We start from the raw sequence: 19,411 nt of genomic DNA on the forward strand, positions 1-19,411 counted from the left end.
TAATGTTAGTTAAGAGACAGTATAGCCATTTTTTAAGGATCAAGGGACCAGGGACCTACACATCAGGAAGAATTCCCACTCCTAAACATATATGCACCTATGTACCTAATGAGGGACCAGCAAAATATTTAAAACAACTGCTAATAGAATTGAGGAAAGACATTTTTAGCAATACAAGAAAAATTGGAAATTTCAACACCACTTTGTCACCTCTTCATAGATCAACTAAACTGAACAACTTCACAACTGTGTATCTCACTGAGAAAAAGAAAATGCTAGGAAAAGTCAGCTTGGATTCAGATTTATATTAATCCATTTTAATCCAATATAATCAACATTTAATAGTAAATTATATGCAAAGTAGAATCAACTTTTCAAAGGAGAAATAGCTATAGTATTGCAAATTCATACTTGAGAACTAACAGACATTGGAGACTTTATTTTCTCTTCTCAAAATTGCATCAGATTATTCACAGATATTTCAAAAAGGTACAAATGCAAAAATCTAAGCAAAATGTTTTATTGGCAGTAAGCACTGTAGCTACTGACAGGTCCAGTCCCAAACCGTGCAGGCTTAGAGATCTCAGTCCCGGGTCCCACGCACCTGGGTTCCTCTGCCAGTTCGGTTATGTCTGAGGCTTATCCAAGTGTGTGGAGAGTGGCTCCAGTAAGGCCTTGGTTGGGGCCTGGAAGTCTTCAGCTGTTGGAATGCCTTCAAGAGCATTGAAGAAATAACTAAAAGGACAAAGAACCTCCAGCTACGAGCACATCTCTTTGATTCCACTATTCTTCCTGCATTAACATATGCCTCAGAGACCTGGACCCTACGAAAACAGGATGAGAACACTATTCGGGTCTCTCAAAGAGGAATCGAAAGAACTATGCTTGGAATATCACAATTCACTCAAATGAGAGATAGAATCCGGAGTTCTGATCTTCGTCAACGCTCAAGAATCAGGGATGCTGTCTCATTTGCCAAGACATCAAAAATCAGATGGGCTGGACATGTAATGAGGTTTACAGACAACCGCTGGACTAGAGCCATTACTGATTGGATTCCACGAGACATCAAAAGATCACGTGGACGCCCACCTATAAGATGGTCAGACTTCTTCGTCAAGACCCTAAATGATCGGTTTGAGGCTCTACATGTTCCTAAAACGAACAGATACCATTGGGCTACGCTAGCACGCAACCGGGATGAATGGAGACGTTACTGGCACCCGCTCGAATAAATCGATGAATAACGGGGATTAAGTGATTAAGTGATTAAGTGAAGTGATTAAGCACTGTAGCACTGTCATCCCATTGTTCATTGATTTGCTCGAGTGGGTGCCAGTGATGTCTCCGTTGTGGTACTTGTTACTGTTTTTGGCATATTGAATATGCCACAGTTAGATTGCCAGGCTTTGCCATGTGGGGATGATACTCTCAGTAGCTTACCAGGCTCTCTGAGAGGGAAGGAAGAATGGAACCCAGGTTGGCCACGTGCAAAGCAAATGCCCTACCCACTGTGTTACTAATTTTTTTTTCTTTTTGGGTCACACCCAGCTATGCTCAGGAGTTATTCCTGGCTCTTCACTCAAGAACTACTCCTGGCAGTGCTTGGGGGACTATATGGAATGCCAGGGATTGAACTTGGGTTAGCTGAGTTCAAGGCAAATGCTGTACCCACTGTACTATTGCTCTGGCCCCTTTAATATTTTTTTTTACTTATTGGGGTTGGGATACAGAGTAAAGAACCAGGATGCATGAGGACCTAGTGGGCCCTGCATCCCTAGAGAGAGCTACATGACCTGGCTGAGACCCACCACTTGCATCAGGCCCATCCTGCAGGTCCAAGACTAGCAGGAGTAGCCCCAGGGTCCCACACACTGTTGGGGGGCCTTGAACAATGACTGCAGGAGAAGACAATGGTGGCACCACTTGACAATAGTAAAGACAATAGTAAAGAATAACTTGTCCCTGCCATTGAACTAACATAGGCTATAAAACTCCACCAAACATTCTCCTTTAAAAGCAAGTACAAACTTGTTTGATGCTATCTTTATATTCAGAGTTCTCCCAGAACTCATGCAGGTCCACTGGGCTAGATGCAAATTTGCTGGTCACCACATTTCATGTGTCCTTTTTAAAGGTAGAAATTTATTAGGATAACACAAAATAAATTTTAAGATATGCTACTGTTGATACTGAAATTCTAAATATAATATACACTTTTACTGTTTAAATTTGACTATTTACTCTTTAAAAATATATCCTTAATCTTCCTTCTTGGCTTGCACAAAATAAAAAATTACTTGGAAAGAAAACTTAACCATCCTTAATCAACAAATTGATGTTCGATGCTTTCATTTTAGTAAGTTAATCTTATAAAGCACTACTTTTCTTTTCTTCTGTCTAGTTGCTTATTAAATATCTGTGATCTTCCTCTTTCTTAGGCAATATTAAATAGCATTGGTCAAGGTTTATTTTTACCACTTTTAAGTAGAGTATTTTAGTACATTTCACTACTATTTTTGAAGAATTTTCTTTTAATAACTGCTAATTTTTCCTCTATATTGAGATTATAATTGTATTTCTGAAAATAAAAAATGATAACAAAATTTAACATATGATAACAAAAATGTATACAATAACATCAGACATATAAGCTATAGGATTCCAAAGTGTAACTTTACTAATGTTTCTATTGTGTCTCTTATGATTCTTACATCCTATTGTCTTTGTCCAACTTATGAATACTCCTACCTTAATTTAAAGAAATGGGACTCTTCATACATTCATGACTTTGGTTATATAATTTATGTAGTGATGCTCAAATGAATATTAAGTGCTGCCAAATGAATTTTCATATGGAAACATGGAATGGAGTTTGATTTAGGGAAAAGGAATCAAGAAAAATTTCCTTAAAATCAGCATTAATTTAAGTGATAAGTGAACTAAGTAGACAAAAAATAAATGCATTATAAATGGAAAATAAATGCATTATAAAATAAAAGCAGTGATACTATAGAGAAAACAAGATGTGTGAGTGTTTAGGGATCATAAGAGAGAAAGGATTTTTCTTCATTTAAAGAACTGAATTACTCATTTGAAAGACACCCATTTTACAGGCTAGAATATAGAGATAAAATGGGATTGCTAAAATGGAATCGCATCTCAATGGACTGTAATGTTGGGATATTCTCCTTCTGGCCTGTATCCGGTGTGCCCCCTTGTCCAGTAAGAGGCTGCCGCTCAGGGCCCTGAGGATAGGCCTATCTACCCTTCCTGTAAAGAGAGAGGTCTGGGGAAAAGAGCATGCCCTATGCCGCTGCCTTCTCACGAGCACAGCTGGGGTCCTCTCAAGAAGTTCCAACTTTGTTGGACAATCAGCACAACTTACATAGGCTGGGAAATGGGTGAGACATGCAAATAGTCACATATTCACAGTGGTTGGAACAGATAGGTGTTTCTTCACTGTTCTATAGATGGGGTTACATTTTTGTCACCCACACATACACCAGATTCATCCTGTTCCCCTGGTAGCATTGAGCTGTGAGCATAACTGTATATTGTAACAGGCTTCACTTCAAAGCAAACCAAAAGGGGCTTTTCTCCCAACATATCGGCCAGGGCCTGAACGCAGGGATTAGTGTTACACTTCAGAGTAGACCAAAAGGGGCTTTCTCCCAACACTGTAATATATGTTAAAGATTCCCAATTTTATCTGAAGATACCAAGAAAAAAAGCAAAGTTTTATGCATAGGATTGTGACACTCAAGTTTATGTTGGAAATTATCAATTTGACTGTAATGATAAAAATGGGGTTAACAGAAATAATGGAGAAAATTAATGCAATAGACCTTTTCAAGAGAGGTTATAAATCTTTTATTTTACAAGTATTGGGCTAGAGCTGGTGGTGCTCAAGGCTTATCCCTAGCTCTGGGCCCAGGGGTGACTCTTGGCAGAGTTTAGGGGAGCATGTGTGGAGCTAGGATTGAAGTGGGACCAGTCACATATAAGGCAAGTCTTTATAATATCTGTAAGCCCTGTGCTCCTCTCCAGTTTTTTTGTGAGGTGGGGGGAGTAGGGGGTATCAGGGAGAATCTCAAGCAATGCTTAACTGTTCAGGGAATAACTCCAAGACATAGTCAGACAATTGGGTGGTGAGGGCCCACCAAGGTCACACAGGATGGCCTTGGGTAAAGCGTGCAGTGCTGGGTATCAAGTTGGGGTTTTGCACATGCAAGTCATGCACTTCAGCCTTTTGTGCAATGCCACTGACTTGGATATTTTTAAAGTTAACCAGCACATGTGTCAGCAATTTAATCCTGAGTATTAGTGATCATGATTGAGAGAAATGTATTGATATAAGTACCCTGAAAATACCTATGACTATAAGACATAGATTAATGTATATTTTGAAAAATTCACCGCATATGGGATTGTTGTTTTCTCTCAATATTATCCCAGAACTAGAATATGAATTGTATGAATGAGAAATTGTGGTACACAGGTGGTACATTTCTTCATATAAACTATTTGAGCATCCTTAATTTGGCATACATTTAAAACATAATAGTGTGCAAAGAGAACCCTGATCTTTAACTTTAGGATATGTAAACTACCACTTTTTTGTTTATTTTTTAATTTGAGAGCCACACCCATCGGTACTCAGTGCTAATCTCAGGCTCTGTGCTCAGAAACCATTCCTGGCTGACTTCAAGGATGAGTACCATATGGGGTGTTGTGGCCTTGTGCAAGGCAAGCACCCTACCTGTGTGTTGCTCTGGTTTTTACCACTTTCTTTAGCAAAATAGTAATCAGGTTTTTACACCTTGTATTTATTCACAATTAAGTTTCTCTTTTTTTTCATTTATTCACCTTTAACTTCTGATTTCTGCCAAGTGTTTCTGTAACTGTCTCTTCTAAAATTAAAAGCATGCAATTTTTTCTGAACCTCCTTTCTTAGATTTACTTTAATCACTTTTTAAAATTCTCTTTTATATAGCTTATTTATCAGTCCTATTAATATAGTTAATTATGTTCTTATTTAGTGCACAGCAACAGTCTCCCAGCATTTTGTGTATCTTAATTGCATCTGGTGAACCAATATTCAAGTATCAACCTTTTTATTTTGTCACAAGATCAATTGAAAAAAATTATTGATTTTGAAGCAAGTTACAAGTATTTTGTATATAAATATAGGCACAAAACATTCTGGCTTCTATTTTATCCTAACACTATTTAGTTCTCATTGTAAATCATTTTTTCCAGTTCCTATATCTCTTTTACTTACATCATAAATCATGTCATTCCACCTGCCGTGCCACAATATAGCAATGGTTTTAGTTTTAAAGTGCTCTTAAAGAGACTGGAGAGATAGCACAGCAGGTAGGGCATTTGCCTTGCATACGGCCAACCCGGGTTCAATTTTCAGCATCCCAAATGGTCCTCTGAGCACCGCCAGGAGTAACTCCTGAGTGCAGAGCCAGGAGTAACCCCTGTGCATCGCTGGGTGTGACCCAAAAACGCAAAAAAAAAATTAAAATTAAAAAAATTAAAAATAAAGTGCTCTTAAATATTTACAATATTTACTCTTAATTATAGGTGCTATTTTTAATGATTAGGTCTAGGATTTGTTCCCTAGAATATTCAAACAAAGAAAGCACTTTGTCCAACAAAGCCGCTAGGGACCTTGGAGAGTCAAGGTAAATCTGCATAAATATACCTCCAGTTTGAACACTGTTCTATTCTGCACATATATAGATATTCTCCATATCTCAAGAAGACGGTATCTTTACTGGTTCCGACTTCATTGCGACAGATATCAGAACCATTTCCTGCAGGTATTTTCTAGGAAAAGAGAGAGTAGGAAGGAGGGGAATAGCGTAAAATTTTGTATAAAGAAAGAGATTCTCAGTGCCTTCTATCATAAGATCACAGTTGTTGATCCTTAAAAATCTACAGTTGGAACTTAAAAACTTTAGGATGTCATGTGACAATTATTATGAGATACCAAACATATCTTACAAGATTTACATTGTTTAGAATTTTTTTAACTAATTCCAAATGAATAAGAATAATTTTAATTATTTAGAATTAGTTTCATTATAGTTTTGTTTGACAATGTTCCTGATATCTCAGTCAAACTTTAATATGTTTCTTGGAGCGCTAACAATATTCTAATTTCCTAAAGTTACTACCATATGGAGAATTTTCATCTACAGTATTGCTGATAGATGACCACTGAGTTGTTATCTGATAACTTCCACTGACAGCTACTGGTTTCACAGACTCATCTTTTTGTTTAAATTTATTATGTTACTTTCCCGTACTGAATTAAGGTGTAAATCTTGAAATTTGGTTAGCATCTTTTATTTAGTCATATCTGTCTTCAGTGATGCATTTTTTCTCTCTATAGTGCACAATAAATCAAAAATGTGTTTGTTACTTTGTTTTGGTTTTGGTTTGGGTGTCATAACCTCCAGTGCTCAGGACATGTTCCTGGCTTTGCACTCAGGGATGACTCCTGGTGGGGTTGGGGGACTTCTATGTGGTGCCAGGGCTGAACCCAGGTTGGCTGTGTATAAGGCAATTGCCCTATCCACTGTGCTATTTCTCTGGCCTCTGAATAAAAAATTTTAAGGATAAAACTACTAGGTTCAAAAATATTTTTACATATATTAGCAAGACCAGATTATTACTGGTCATAGTTACAGTTTTTTCCAAAAGACAAACTTAAAAATGGCTATTATATTTATATACCTCACTTTAAAGTCAAACTTAATATAAAATAAATAAAGACTGTATTTATGAACACCAAAGCATTTCAAAGGTAAACAGGAACAGTTCATTTTTTAGTATTTTATCAATGTTATATGTTAGGATTTAATAATGAATTGACACTTGCTGCAGGATTTAAAAGGTAAGCTTAATTCCACACTTAAAATGAGGTAATGAGGCTCACAGTTATGGTTTGATTTTTTATAATTAAATTATTTGGTTTGGGGAACACATCTGGTACTTCTCAGGGTTTAGTTTTTCTAGCTCTGTATTAGGGATCACGCCTAATGATTTTTGAAACTTTATGGGGTGCTGAGATGGCCCTATGCAAGACAAACACCCTCCCTTCTGTATTATCTCTTGGATCCCAGGGCCAAAGTTTTAAACAACTTAGTTAAGTCACATGAAAGAAGTGGCAGCACTGATATTGTATCCCAATCATATGTCATTTTAAGTATTTTTCTATTTTCACTATACCACATTAATTTTCTGACCTAGCATTCAAGTAAGGTAATGAAGCTGAAAATAAAACATTTAAGTGAATGGTACAATTTATGATTTTTAAATACTACAACACTATTTCAGTATATATGTACATACATATAAGACATTCTGAATGAGATTCTTAAATATTTGAAATGCATTAACTATCAAACAGAGATAAACAGTCTAATCTTATCAAAAAATAAAACTCAGGAGTGTACTATATCATCATTCCTAATTAGAAAACAATATTTATTACATTTTTCATGCCCTTATTTTAAGCTTTTATTGAAAGTATTTTTGCAATAATCTTTTATAAATAGTAATGTATTAATGTTTTTAACCAAACCTGGAGTTTAAACTTTAATAGTGAAATTTAAAACTATAATAATAATAAAATACTGATTCCTATTTGCTACTTTTTAATTATTACAAATAATTTGATTTCTACTCATAATATATTAACCATATACATTCAAATACATATATTTAATCAAATAATTATTTTATAAAATAAGTAACATATTATCAAATATTTGATAATTATTTTATGAACTAATTAATATATATGGGGCTGGAACGATAGCTCAGCAGGTAGGGCATTTGCTTTGCACGCAGCCAATCCGGGTTCAATTCTTCCATCCCTCTCGGAGAACCCAGAAAGCTATCAAGAGTATCCCACCAGCACAGCAGAGCCTGGAAAACTCACTGTGGTGTATTTGATATGCGAAAAACCGTAACAAGTCTCACAATAGAGATGTTACTGGTGCCCACTCGAGCAAATCGATGAACAACAGGACAACACTGACAGACAATGCAGTGCTAATTAATATATATAAATAAAATTTGCTTAAAATAGCTATACATATTAAATATTTGCTTTAATGAAGTAAAATCTAGCTTTAATGAAAATATATGTTGTGTGCAAGAGAGATATTACAGAAGTTTAGATATCTGTCATGTGGCCAGTTCTGGTTTAATTCCTAGCACTACATATAGTCCTCTGAGACCCAGGACCAATTTAGTTTTTATTTAGTTTTTATTTTCACAAATCAGCCTTCAACTTTTGTCATCTAAAATATCTTTTTTCCCCCAGAGTGCCACAATGCCTTTCAAGTATAACATCTATAGATTTTGTAGGTCCTTTATCAAAATCAGCTAGGACTCCAAGAAAAAAATCCTACAAAACTAAGACCATTCTCTGAAAATCAAGATCCTATGGTGATGAAATGCAACTTCCTACTTTTGAGTGAAAACATGCTAATTTTTGTTTATATCCCACTTCTCATCTTCAGTGCTTCCATGTTGAAAATGTTAGATCTGGGACCTGAACAATAGTACAGCAGGTAGGGTGTTTTCCTTGCATGTGTCTGACCTGGGTTCAATCCCTGGCATCCCATATGGTTCCCAAAGCAGTGTCAGGAGTGATCCCTGAGTGCAGAGCCAGAAGTAACTCTTGAGCATTGCTTGGTGTGGCCCCTCAAGTTTTAAAATGTTAGATCTCTGCCAGAACCTACCACATAGGAATAAATTTTTCAGGGATGTATATATTGAATTATGAAACAGATGGCATCAGCCATCAGACCTATGGAAAAGCTAGACTACAGAGTTGGTAGTTCCTTATTAAACATTTATTCCTCAGGCATTGCCTTCTTCTAGAGGCTGTGATCATGTCCTTCTTCACCCTATGATTTGCTCGAGCAGGCCCAGTAATGTCTCCACTGTGAGACTTGTTGTTACTGTGTTTGGCATATCAAATACGCCACGAGTAGCTTGCCAGGTTCTGCCGGGCAGGCGAGATACTCTCGGTAGCTTGTTGGGCTCTCTGAGAGGAATGGAGGAATTGAACCCCACTTGGCCAGGCCTGCCATTTGCAGAGCAAACGCCCTACCGCTGTGCTATCGTTCCAGCCCCTCTTAATCCTAAAGAGACAAAAACATAACTTTGTTTACATTTTATAACTATCGTGAGGTATTATAAAGCCCAGCATTTAAGGTGCAAATAAAACAGATAGTTCAAAATGTCCCTGTTTCTTTCTCCCCAGGAATCAGATCTTGAGGAGTTCAGGTTAGGGATGTCCTCTTGCAACAACTCCATTCCTCAGCCTTCGGAATTTGTGCTGGCTGGAATTCCTGGTCTGGAGTCTTACCATGGTTGGTTTTCTTTGCCATTTTTCCTGGTATTTCTTATTACACTCATTGGAAATGTCACTATCTTATGCATCATTCGGGTAGAGAAGAGCCTTCATGAACCTATGTTTCTCCTACTAGCCATGCTATCAGTTATTGATCTGTCCCTCGTCACTGTCACCGTGCCCCGCATTCTGGGTATATTTTGGATGAATGCTAAAGAAATCAGCTACAATGCGTGCCTCACACAGATGTTTTTTATTCCTTCTTTTTATGTCATGGAATCTGGGATCCTCCTGGCAATGGCTTTTGACAGATTTGTAGCCATCTGGTACCCTCTGCGATATACAACCATCCTTGCCAACAGCATGCTTGTGAAGATGGCACTGGCTGTCCTGGCACGGGCAATAGCAATACTAACCCCAGCACCCATTCTGACAAAAAGACTGGAAAGCTTCCAGACCCAAGTCATTTCTTATTCCTACTGTGCTTATATGGCGGTGGTGCAAATAGCCTGTGGAGACATCTCTGATCACATTATCTATGGCCTTATGGTTATTGTAGCATCTGTTGGATTTGATCTGTTCTTCATTATGTTGTCATATGGGTTGATTCTCCATGCTGTCTTCCGGATACCCTCTTGGGAGGCCAGGGGCAAAGCTCTCAGCACATGTGGCTCTCATCTTTGTGTCATTGCTCTCTTTTATTCTCCAGTTGTCTTCTCTGTTCTAGCCCAGATTTTGGGCTACCATATGGCTTCTCATCTACAGATAATCATTGACAATCTTTACTTCCTGGTGCCTCCCATGGTCAATCCCTTAATTTATGCAGCCCGTACCAAACAAATAAAAGAGTGGGTATCACGGATCCTCCACTGTCATAGAAACTGAGGTTGATAGTTGCAGTGAACAGAAAACCTGAGAATAGGGGATAATGTTAATTTTAAAAAAATTCTGCTAGATATGGGGATTTCGGAGAAAGGAACAACCAAGGCAAGAAAATCACTTAGTATGAGAACATGAGTGTTCTTCTCACCCATAATGTAGTTATGAAAATTTTATAAGCTAATGTTCCATCAAATGCCTCTTCAAGTAGTAAGATAGAATACTTGGCTGTTAATGTTATTGTTTGTGTAATAATATCAGATAAAATAAAAGCATATTACTTTTATTTTATTGTAAGCATATTACTTTTAAGTGAGACCAAAACTAATTCAGACAAGCATATTACTTTCAAGTGAGGCAAAAACTAATTCAGGCATGTTTCATCTGTTCACAAATAATTGTCTGAGGCATTTTACTGATTTCATGTTATTTTCCTTCATTTCTCATTTATATTCCCAGAACAGAATTAGGTATTGTACAAAATATGCTAATAAAAATTAATAATAATTATCCATGTTAGGGGCTAGATACAGTGAGTACAGTGCTCGCTTTGCATGTAGCCAACCTGTGTTTGATCCTCTGCACTCCGTATGTTCCCTGAAGTCCCTCTAGGAGTGATCTCTGAACATAGAACCAGATGTGCCTCCTTCAAAATACACTATAAATATACACGATAATAATAATGAGTAATGAGCTTCTTTTCTGTCTGGAGATTTTCTAATTGAAATTAGTCATCTTTAGAATATTAGTGTTAATATAGAATCAAGATATATTAGATTGAATTTGAGATATAGGCATTTTACAAGAAATTTTAAAAGTATCTTAATAATTTATTTTTTCTCAGTTAACTTTTCCCATCATCTTCCTGAAATTTTTACAAATCAAGACATTCAAATATTTATCTTAAGTAATAAAAAATGTTTGTTAATAGTCCTGCAAATAATTCAGTATATATAATCACTGTCACTGTCACTGTCCTCCCGTTGTTCATGGATTTGCTCAAGTGGACCCAGTAACATCCCCATTGTGACAATTGTTACTGTGTTTGGCATATCGAATATGTCACGGGTACCTTGCCAGGCATTGCTGTGCGAGTGAGATACTCTCAGTAGCTTGCTGGGCTCTCCGAGAGGGGCGGAGGAATTGAACTCAGGTCGGCCATGTTGGCTGCTTGCAAGACAAACACCATACCCACTGTGCTATTGCTCCAGCCCATTATATATAATATATAATTATACATATGCATAGAAATATTAATATTTTGCAAAATAAGTTCTTAATCTACTTTCCCATCCAAATTATTTCTCATCCAAATATTTAGCCCCATCCAAATTCTCTGTTCTTATTTAGTTATATTCAGTTTGTTGTTTGCTCCTCCAGGTTAATTCCATAGAATAGAATGCAAATTAGTTTACACTATGTTTCCAGTGTTCCTCATGAAGTATTTTGTTCTCATTAAATCATAGTATGTAGCACTGTCCTCCCATTGTTGTTCATTGATTTGCTCAAGCAGGCACCAGTAACGTCTCCATTGTGAGACTTGTTACTGTTTTTGGCATATTGAATATGCCACCGGGAGCTTGCCAGGTTCTGCTGTGCAATCAGGGTACTCTCAGTAGCTTGCCAGGCTCTTCCAGAGAGACAGAGTAATCAAACTCGGGTCAGCCGCATGCAAGGAAAACACCCTACCCACTGTGATTAACTTGTAAAGAAACCACTAGTTGCTTTCTTCTTTAGCTGATTCTTTATGTTACATGTGAAACAATTTTCTTTATGATCTTTCTTAATCGATCCTTTCATAGTCAATACTCCTTCCAAACTTGAAAGTTTCTCAAGTATGTTTTCTCGATGTTTGTTATCAAATATTATCAACTGGGTTCTTTTTATTCCTTGACATTCAAGTGTTTTGGAGTTCATTGATATTCACATGTCAAATCTATTCTGTGCCTCAGATATTAATCTACATGCTGTGCAATTATTCTTATGCTGGCAGTTTAGTAAAACGGTCCTGTCTAGAAGTTTGATTTTGTATTGTATACAAAAATATATAAGTGTAAGTATCTAAAGAAATGTATGACACTAATTCTTAAACCAAGAGTCCTAACCATATAATCCTAACATATTCTCCCAGAATATTCTGATGCTCATAGTTCAGATATCTGCCTGTGTCATTGAAACAAATATTTTTTATCCAAACATAGACAAATAAATATCCCTCTATTTTGTTGGTATTTCTCACCTTTCTTTTTTTCCCCATATAGCATCATATTCATATCTAAAGAATTTCATACTCCTCACCTGCAATATATGTGCATTCTCAAGAACATATTCTCACCTGAATATATGTATGGTGTATATGTCAACTAAATATCCAGTAATAAAGATATTAATTGTACTGCAGAAAAATATAGAATTTAGAAGATAGTATTTTAGACAACTTTGATAAATATATTCTGGCAAAATTCCCTCTCTCTCTGCCATGATTTATATTTCTTTCCTAAGCAACTTACTTCCAAACTGCCTCTAAAACTTTCTGGTCTCATCCCATTAATAGGTTTAATTAAGAATTTTATTGTACATATTATATTCAGGTACAGTTGAGCCTTTGGAAACATGGTTGCTTGGATGCAGTTCTTTGATTGTGGCTCCTCTTTTTCTGAGTACCGTCACTGTCACTGTCACTGTCCTCCCATTGTTCATCGATTTGCTCAAGTGGGCCCAGTAACGTCTCGATTGTGAGACTTGGTTGTTACCGTGTTTGGCATATCGAATACATCACGGGTAGCTTGCCAGGCTTTGCCATGCAGGCGAAATACTCTCAGTAGCTTGCTGGGCTCTCTGAGAGGAGTGGAGGAATTGAACTTGGGTCGGCCATGTTGGCCGCATGCAAGGCAAACATCCTACCCACTGTGCTACTGCTCCAGCCCTCTGAATACCTATTAACTAAAAAATATGTCATATGGCATTTGTTTTTAAGATGCTGGACAGATGGCTGCAAGACCTCCCAATCCAAAATAAGGAGAAAAAATGGAACAGAGTTGGTTCTAGGTTCCCACCAAACTAATATATAAATAGGTATCTGTTGAAAATAGAGCATGACTAGAGAAAAAAAGTAAATGAGAATCAGTTTATACTTAAAATCAAATAGCTAAAGCCTAATTGTTTCTATGAACCCTTTTAATATATTTTAAATTTGCATGTTAACATCTCTATGTAAGACTAGGAGTTACAAATAAGAATACAGACATTCTGAATATTTGCAGACCCTGGTTGGCATTAACAATATAGTCAACAAATCTATTCCCCACAAGTATGTTGATTCATGGGACAAATAGACAAGCAAAGTGGTGGATGAAAATAATACAGTGAGACAAAACAAAAGCAACAATAAATACAAGGTACAGAGAGAACAGCTGATAAGTCACCTGTCTTGCACCTGGTCAACCTAGATTCAATCCTTAGCCCCATATATGGTCCCTAAAGCACCTCCAGAAGTGATCCTTGAGACTCTGGACATCATTAGATGTAGCCCCCCAAAAACAAATTTATCACTTAACAGTTGATTCTCTCTTGAATTAGCTCTTTATATGTCATTTGACTTTCCAGATTTTATAAAAATCATTGACAGAAATATGCCAGTAGTTATAAAAATAAAAACTAATACATAAGTGGAGAAACAAATACATTGTTCCATGGAGCTACAATTGCTTTTGCATCCACTTGCCCCATGGACTATCACTGGCAAATACTTTCCCACTATAAGTATATATGGTTAAGAATAGCATTATTTACAATATTTTCTGTAGGATTGTGAATATTATAGACCTTTAATTAATATCAACCATGCTTTAATTATATCAGGAGTGAAATATTGATCAACCTGTGCAATTCAAACCATAGTGGCAATATCAGATTTCTCTCTGTGAATGAGTGAGAAAATGGTTTTAGTGATTATTTGAGTTTTCAGTTCCTTTAATAATAATATAAATTTTTAACCACTCAAATCAACTTTGGTGCACCTTCTTAAGAGAAGCCATTGTATACCACAACTGTAAGAATCATGATTCAAAGTGCAGTTTTTTTTAATAATTTATTTCTTTATTGAATCACTGTGGGAAAAGTTACAGAGCTTTCGGGTTTAGGTCTCAGTCATGTAAATATCAAACACATTTCCCTTTACCAATACTTATTTTTAACCGCGAACCCCAATAGAACCCCACCTTCCACCCCTCCCAATTCCTGTGAGGCAGATGAGTTCTGGTTAATACTTTATCTTGTATTCTGAGGTCAATTTTCAAAAGTAGATTTGTACTGTGAGTAGTCTTACTAGAGTTACTGCACCTGTTCTTTGGTATCATCATGGAAATTACAATATTTCTCTCTTGATATCCTCTCAAAAAATACAATAAAATTTTCCTATATATGCTGTGTCTGTACTATAAATTGTTTGTTGACAAGTCTTCGTTGATGACAATGAGATCTTTCTCAGACTTAGAAAAGTGTATTTTCTTCTTGAATGGAATATGCAAGAAGGTTGAGAAGAAATTACTATAGCAGAACAGAAATTACTATAGCAGTCATGATCAAAATTTCTGGCTAAATCACTACATATTTACAGACTGGCATTGGGACAGTTTGGAGGTATGCTTACTGACATTTTTTTCCCAATTACTCCTAGAAGAAAAGAGCTCTTGTTATTTTATACCAAAAAATGGCTAACTAAGACATTTTATTGCCTTTGTCACTTTCTCTGTGTTCCTTGTTCAGTCTCATAAACTTTTAAACTTTTTCTTGGATCATTTTCTAAATAAAGCAGATACACAAAAATACAATTTTTATTTTCCTGTTGTAACCCTTAGTAGATCTCATGTGTCATTCCCCCAGAGGTTTTCATGTTGAGATCACTATACAATAAAATTTAAACTTCTTTTTCTACTTAGTAAAGTGCAGAAAGTTATTAACTTGACTTTCAAAAGGAGAAGACAATGACTGTGTGAATGGAGAGACTAAATAAGCTAAGATTATTGGTGGTCATGTGGTAATGGAGATCTAATAAAACTTTAAAATCTTCACCATGGATATAGCTCAGTGGTATAACATTTGCCGTATATGTTTAAGGCTCTGGGTTTTATCTCCAACACCACAAATAAATAAATACAAAGGTCTCCAAATTCTTTATTTTTTTTCATTTTCCAGTCAGACTTCTTAAATTGTAAAAGTAATGAGACTAGGACAAAAGATGTTTCCATGTATTTTATTAAAGGATTTTCCCTTTTTAATAAACTATACCTCAAAACCTTTCAATTTTCAAAAATTTTGGAGTTGGAAGAGAATCATTTTACAGTGAGTTACAGTTTTACTCAGATAAATATTGGACTTCTTTCAAAATCACTACAGTTAGTCCATAGCAAATTAAAATTTCCATTAGTCACTTACATAGTAAAATGACCATAGCTATGCAGTTAAATAAAATAAAATGTTAGATATCTGTGTTATAAATATAATTTTTAGGTTCTTCGTGTTCCTATAATGAGCAGACACCATTGCATTGGGCTACACTAGCACATGACAGGGACAAATGGAGACGTTGCTGGTGCACACTTGAGCAAATTGATGAGTAACGGGATGTCAAATGATCAAGTAATAAATATATAATTTTCTATTGGAAAATGATTTATATATTTTTCTCACTGATTAAAGCAAAGATATTTTATTAGGGGAATGTTCAAAGAAGTCAGTTTGACAAATCTAAACATCTATGTGAGTTCTGATGATCGTACTTTAAAGTTATCTTGCATAAAATGAATTATCTAAGTTTAACATGTATCAAGATTTTGTATATGATACATCTTCTGATTTCTTCTGAAAACTAGAAAAGCTGCTTCTCATAGTTGAAAATAAATCATCTGTTTTTAATCTCATCATGGCTTCAATAAAATAAATCTCATTTTTGTAATAAAAAGGATATCTTTATGTTCCTATTCTTCTGATGCCATTGTATATGTCTTTGTCACAGTTACACTTCTGACACCATGAAGTATGTCTTTGTCCCTGTTACACTTTCAAAAGATAAAGCTTTCTCTTGGTGAAAGTCACTAAATATATAAGTATATATATGTATATATACATATATCTATGTGTGTTTTTGTGTGTGTGAGTGTACAAGGAAGAATAAAATGAAGGACTTATGGAAGAAAAATAAAAATATTAAAGTGTAGGAAAGCAAAGATAATAGTAATTTATGATATCCAATAAACTTTTCACCCATTTATCTCTTGTTCGTATTGCTTTTATTTTAGGGCTATAAAACTATAAGTGCTTTAAAACTATAAGTATAATTTCAAAATAGCACCAATATGTACATAGTTCAAAAGCTCCCATCTTAAAACTCATAAAAACATGTTTTTTTCTAGTCTTATTATTATGGGTCAGTTCTGGGTATCAGGTTTCAGAATAAAAATCTGGGCAACACGCTTGCGTATCTCCTTGGTCTTCACACCATAGACAATGGGGTTAAGTGCAGGAGGGACAAGCAGATATATAGTAGACAAAAGGATGTGGGTATAGGGTGATACATGACCAAAACGGTGGCTGAAGAAGGAAAAAAATGCAAGGATATAAAACTCCAGGAAGACAACAATATGGGCAGTGCAAGTGTTGAATGCTTTGAGCCGAGCCTCCTTCTGGGGAAGTCGAAAAACAGCTCGAAAAATTAGAAAGTAGGAAACAAAGACAAAGATCATGTCAAAACCAAGTATAGCAAATGCTACAAAGAGCCCAAATGATTTGTTAATCCGAACATCTTCTGCAGCCAGTTTGACCACAGCCATGTGCTCACAGTAAGAATGGACAATAACAACTGAGCGGAAATGTTGCAATCGTTTGAGTAATATGGGTAAAATCCCAACAAGCACTGTTGCTCGAATTGCAACCATCAGTATTAACTTAACTAGAAAGAAAGGTGTGAGGATGGAGGAGTGCCGCAAAGGATCACAAATTGCAACATAACGATCAAAGGCCATAGCCAACAGAATGCCTGATTCCATGCCCTGCAGAGCATGAATGAAGAAAAGTTGAGTTAAACAAGCATCAAAGGCCATGAAGTAGGACCCAAACCAGAAGATAGCCAACATCTTAGGGGCAATGGCTATACAGAGACCTAGGTCAGTTACTGCCAATACTGCCAGGAAGATGTACATGGGTTGGTGAAGACTGCGTTCTGTTGGGATGATAATTAGCAAGAGGAAATTTCCAAGTAGAGCCACCATGCACACAGCAAAGAAGGGAAATCCAATCCAAAACTGCACATGTTCTAGACCAGGGATTCCAATCAGGGTCACAGTTCTTGGGTTTAGATATGTTATATTGGTGTATCCCATCAGGATGGTAAATTCTATCCTCACCAATGACTCTGGTGATTCTTTAGACAATAGTTATGAATGTGAAAGAAGGATATTAAAGGAGCATGTGAAACATGGATTGGAGTACGGTCATATGTTTTATAACATATAATACAATATCCAAGACATCCAAGAATCTGGTTGTGTGTGAATAAGGAAAATGATATACTATTTTTTATCTAGAAGGTACAGAAATGGAAATTATGATCCATGAACATTGATTTTACTATTTTGGAAAATGTTCTAAGTTGTTATAGATGCTAACACATTTCTTTCTATGCCCACATCCATGTTGCAAATGTTTCAAATTAGATGAAACTCATCTGTGACACCTAAAACCATGGTATAGATATTTAATCTCATTACTCTGTCAAATTTATTTGAAGTTCAGAATTTCTATATAGTAGTAGACTTACCTACTTTTTCCATTTTATCTGGTCCAGTGTATAAAATAACACATAATAAATAATGATTTGACTTCAAATTGATGATTGATAGGTTAGAATTTTCAGTACATGCAGGCTAAGTTTCCTTTATGCAGTCCCATGATACAAGTTCTTGAGAGAGGAGAAATTTTTATTTTAGCCATACAGATGGATCATACTTAACTTCATGAACTAATTCTGGACCATTTGTTCTCAAAGTTGTTATGTAGTCAGAAGAGGGAGAAAGGTGATAGAAGTACTTTGAGATCTTAGAGGAAACAAAATTAAGAAAAAGGCAATTGACTAAAAATAGTGTAAATTAGAATATGATGGCAACTTGTATTATGAACTAATTCAACAATTCTTGGAGTTTGAGTTATTTGATATTATCAGTATGTTTCAGGTGCAAAATTGTAGCATTCATTATAGGGCACACTATTGTTTATAACAGACCTATATTAAACTAACCAAGGAGTTATCTTCTGTTTCATTGTTACCAGTTGGCAGTAAAAAACTTTCTCTGATATATTTATTATATTGTACCACATGACACCTATCCTTAACTTCTTTGTTTTTATTTTTGTGCCACACTTGATTAGGGTTCAGGACTTACTCCCAGCTCTGTTCTCAGGGATTACTCTGGCTAGGAATCAGAGAATGGAACCTGGTATGGCCGTGTGTAAGGCAAATGTCCTGCTAACTGTATCATTCTTCTAGATCCCCAAGTTTCTATTTTTATTGATTTGTTCTTTCTTTAAAAATCTACTCAATAAAGATAACTATATCATCCATTGTCTTTTATCCATTCTACAATCATTTATCATTTGAAAGTTTTATTCTACTAGCCTTATGATTTTATCATAGGCAAATGCATTAAATTAAAGATTGCAATTTTGAATGGTAGTTTGGATATTTTCCTTGAAGGGAAACTATAGGAGAATCCTGGAAAAGTGCTATACAATCATCTAAAAGCAAACTGACTCAGAGGCTGGAGCCGTGGTACAATAGGTCATTTGCCTTGTATGCAGTCCACCCAGGTTAGATCCCCTGCATCCCATGTTCTGTCCTGAACCCAAAAGGCATCATCCCTGATCCCAGAGTCAGGAATAAATCTTGAACATCATTGGGTGTGACCACCCCACCCCCAAAAAAGAAAAATAAATAAATGAAAAATTAACTGGCTTATAATTAGTAGGACATGACTTAACATATAATCAGAAATTCACCAATATAATAAATGCAAAATATTGTAATTGTTTATATAGGAAATATTCTTATGAAACTGTGTTTATACCTATCAATAGATAATTACCAAAATA

The 19,411-nt window shown here is 35.8% G+C and overlaps 2 protein-coding genes across 2 annotated transcripts; one reads left to right on the forward strand and one right to left on the reverse strand.

Annotated features, from left to right (window-relative positions):
• Positions 1-9,328: 9,328 nt before the first annotated feature.
• LOC130025017 (olfactory receptor 52B2-like) lies at positions 9,329-10,273 on the forward strand. Its single transcript, XM_056115834.1, has one exon. It carries the CDS (start codon positions 9,329-9,331, stop codon positions 10,271-10,273), a length of 945 nt encoding a protein of 314 aa, XP_055971809.1.
• Positions 10,274-16,695: 6,422 nt separating this feature from the next.
• Positions 16,696-17,646, reverse strand: LOC130025462 (olfactory receptor 52A1-like). The gene has a single exon (XM_056116402.1). It carries the CDS (start codon positions 17,644-17,646, stop codon positions 16,696-16,698), a length of 951 nt encoding a protein of 316 aa, XP_055972377.1.
• Between the last annotated feature and the right edge of the window lie 1,765 nt (positions 17,647-19,411).

This window comes from Sorex fumeus, unplaced genomic scaffold (assembly GCF_029834395.1).
Source record: "Sorex fumeus unplaced genomic scaffold, SorFum_2.1 ptg000030l, whole genome shotgun sequence".
In the NCBI taxonomy this organism is placed as follows: Eukaryota; Metazoa; Chordata; class Mammalia; order Eulipotyphla; family Soricidae; genus Sorex; species Sorex fumeus.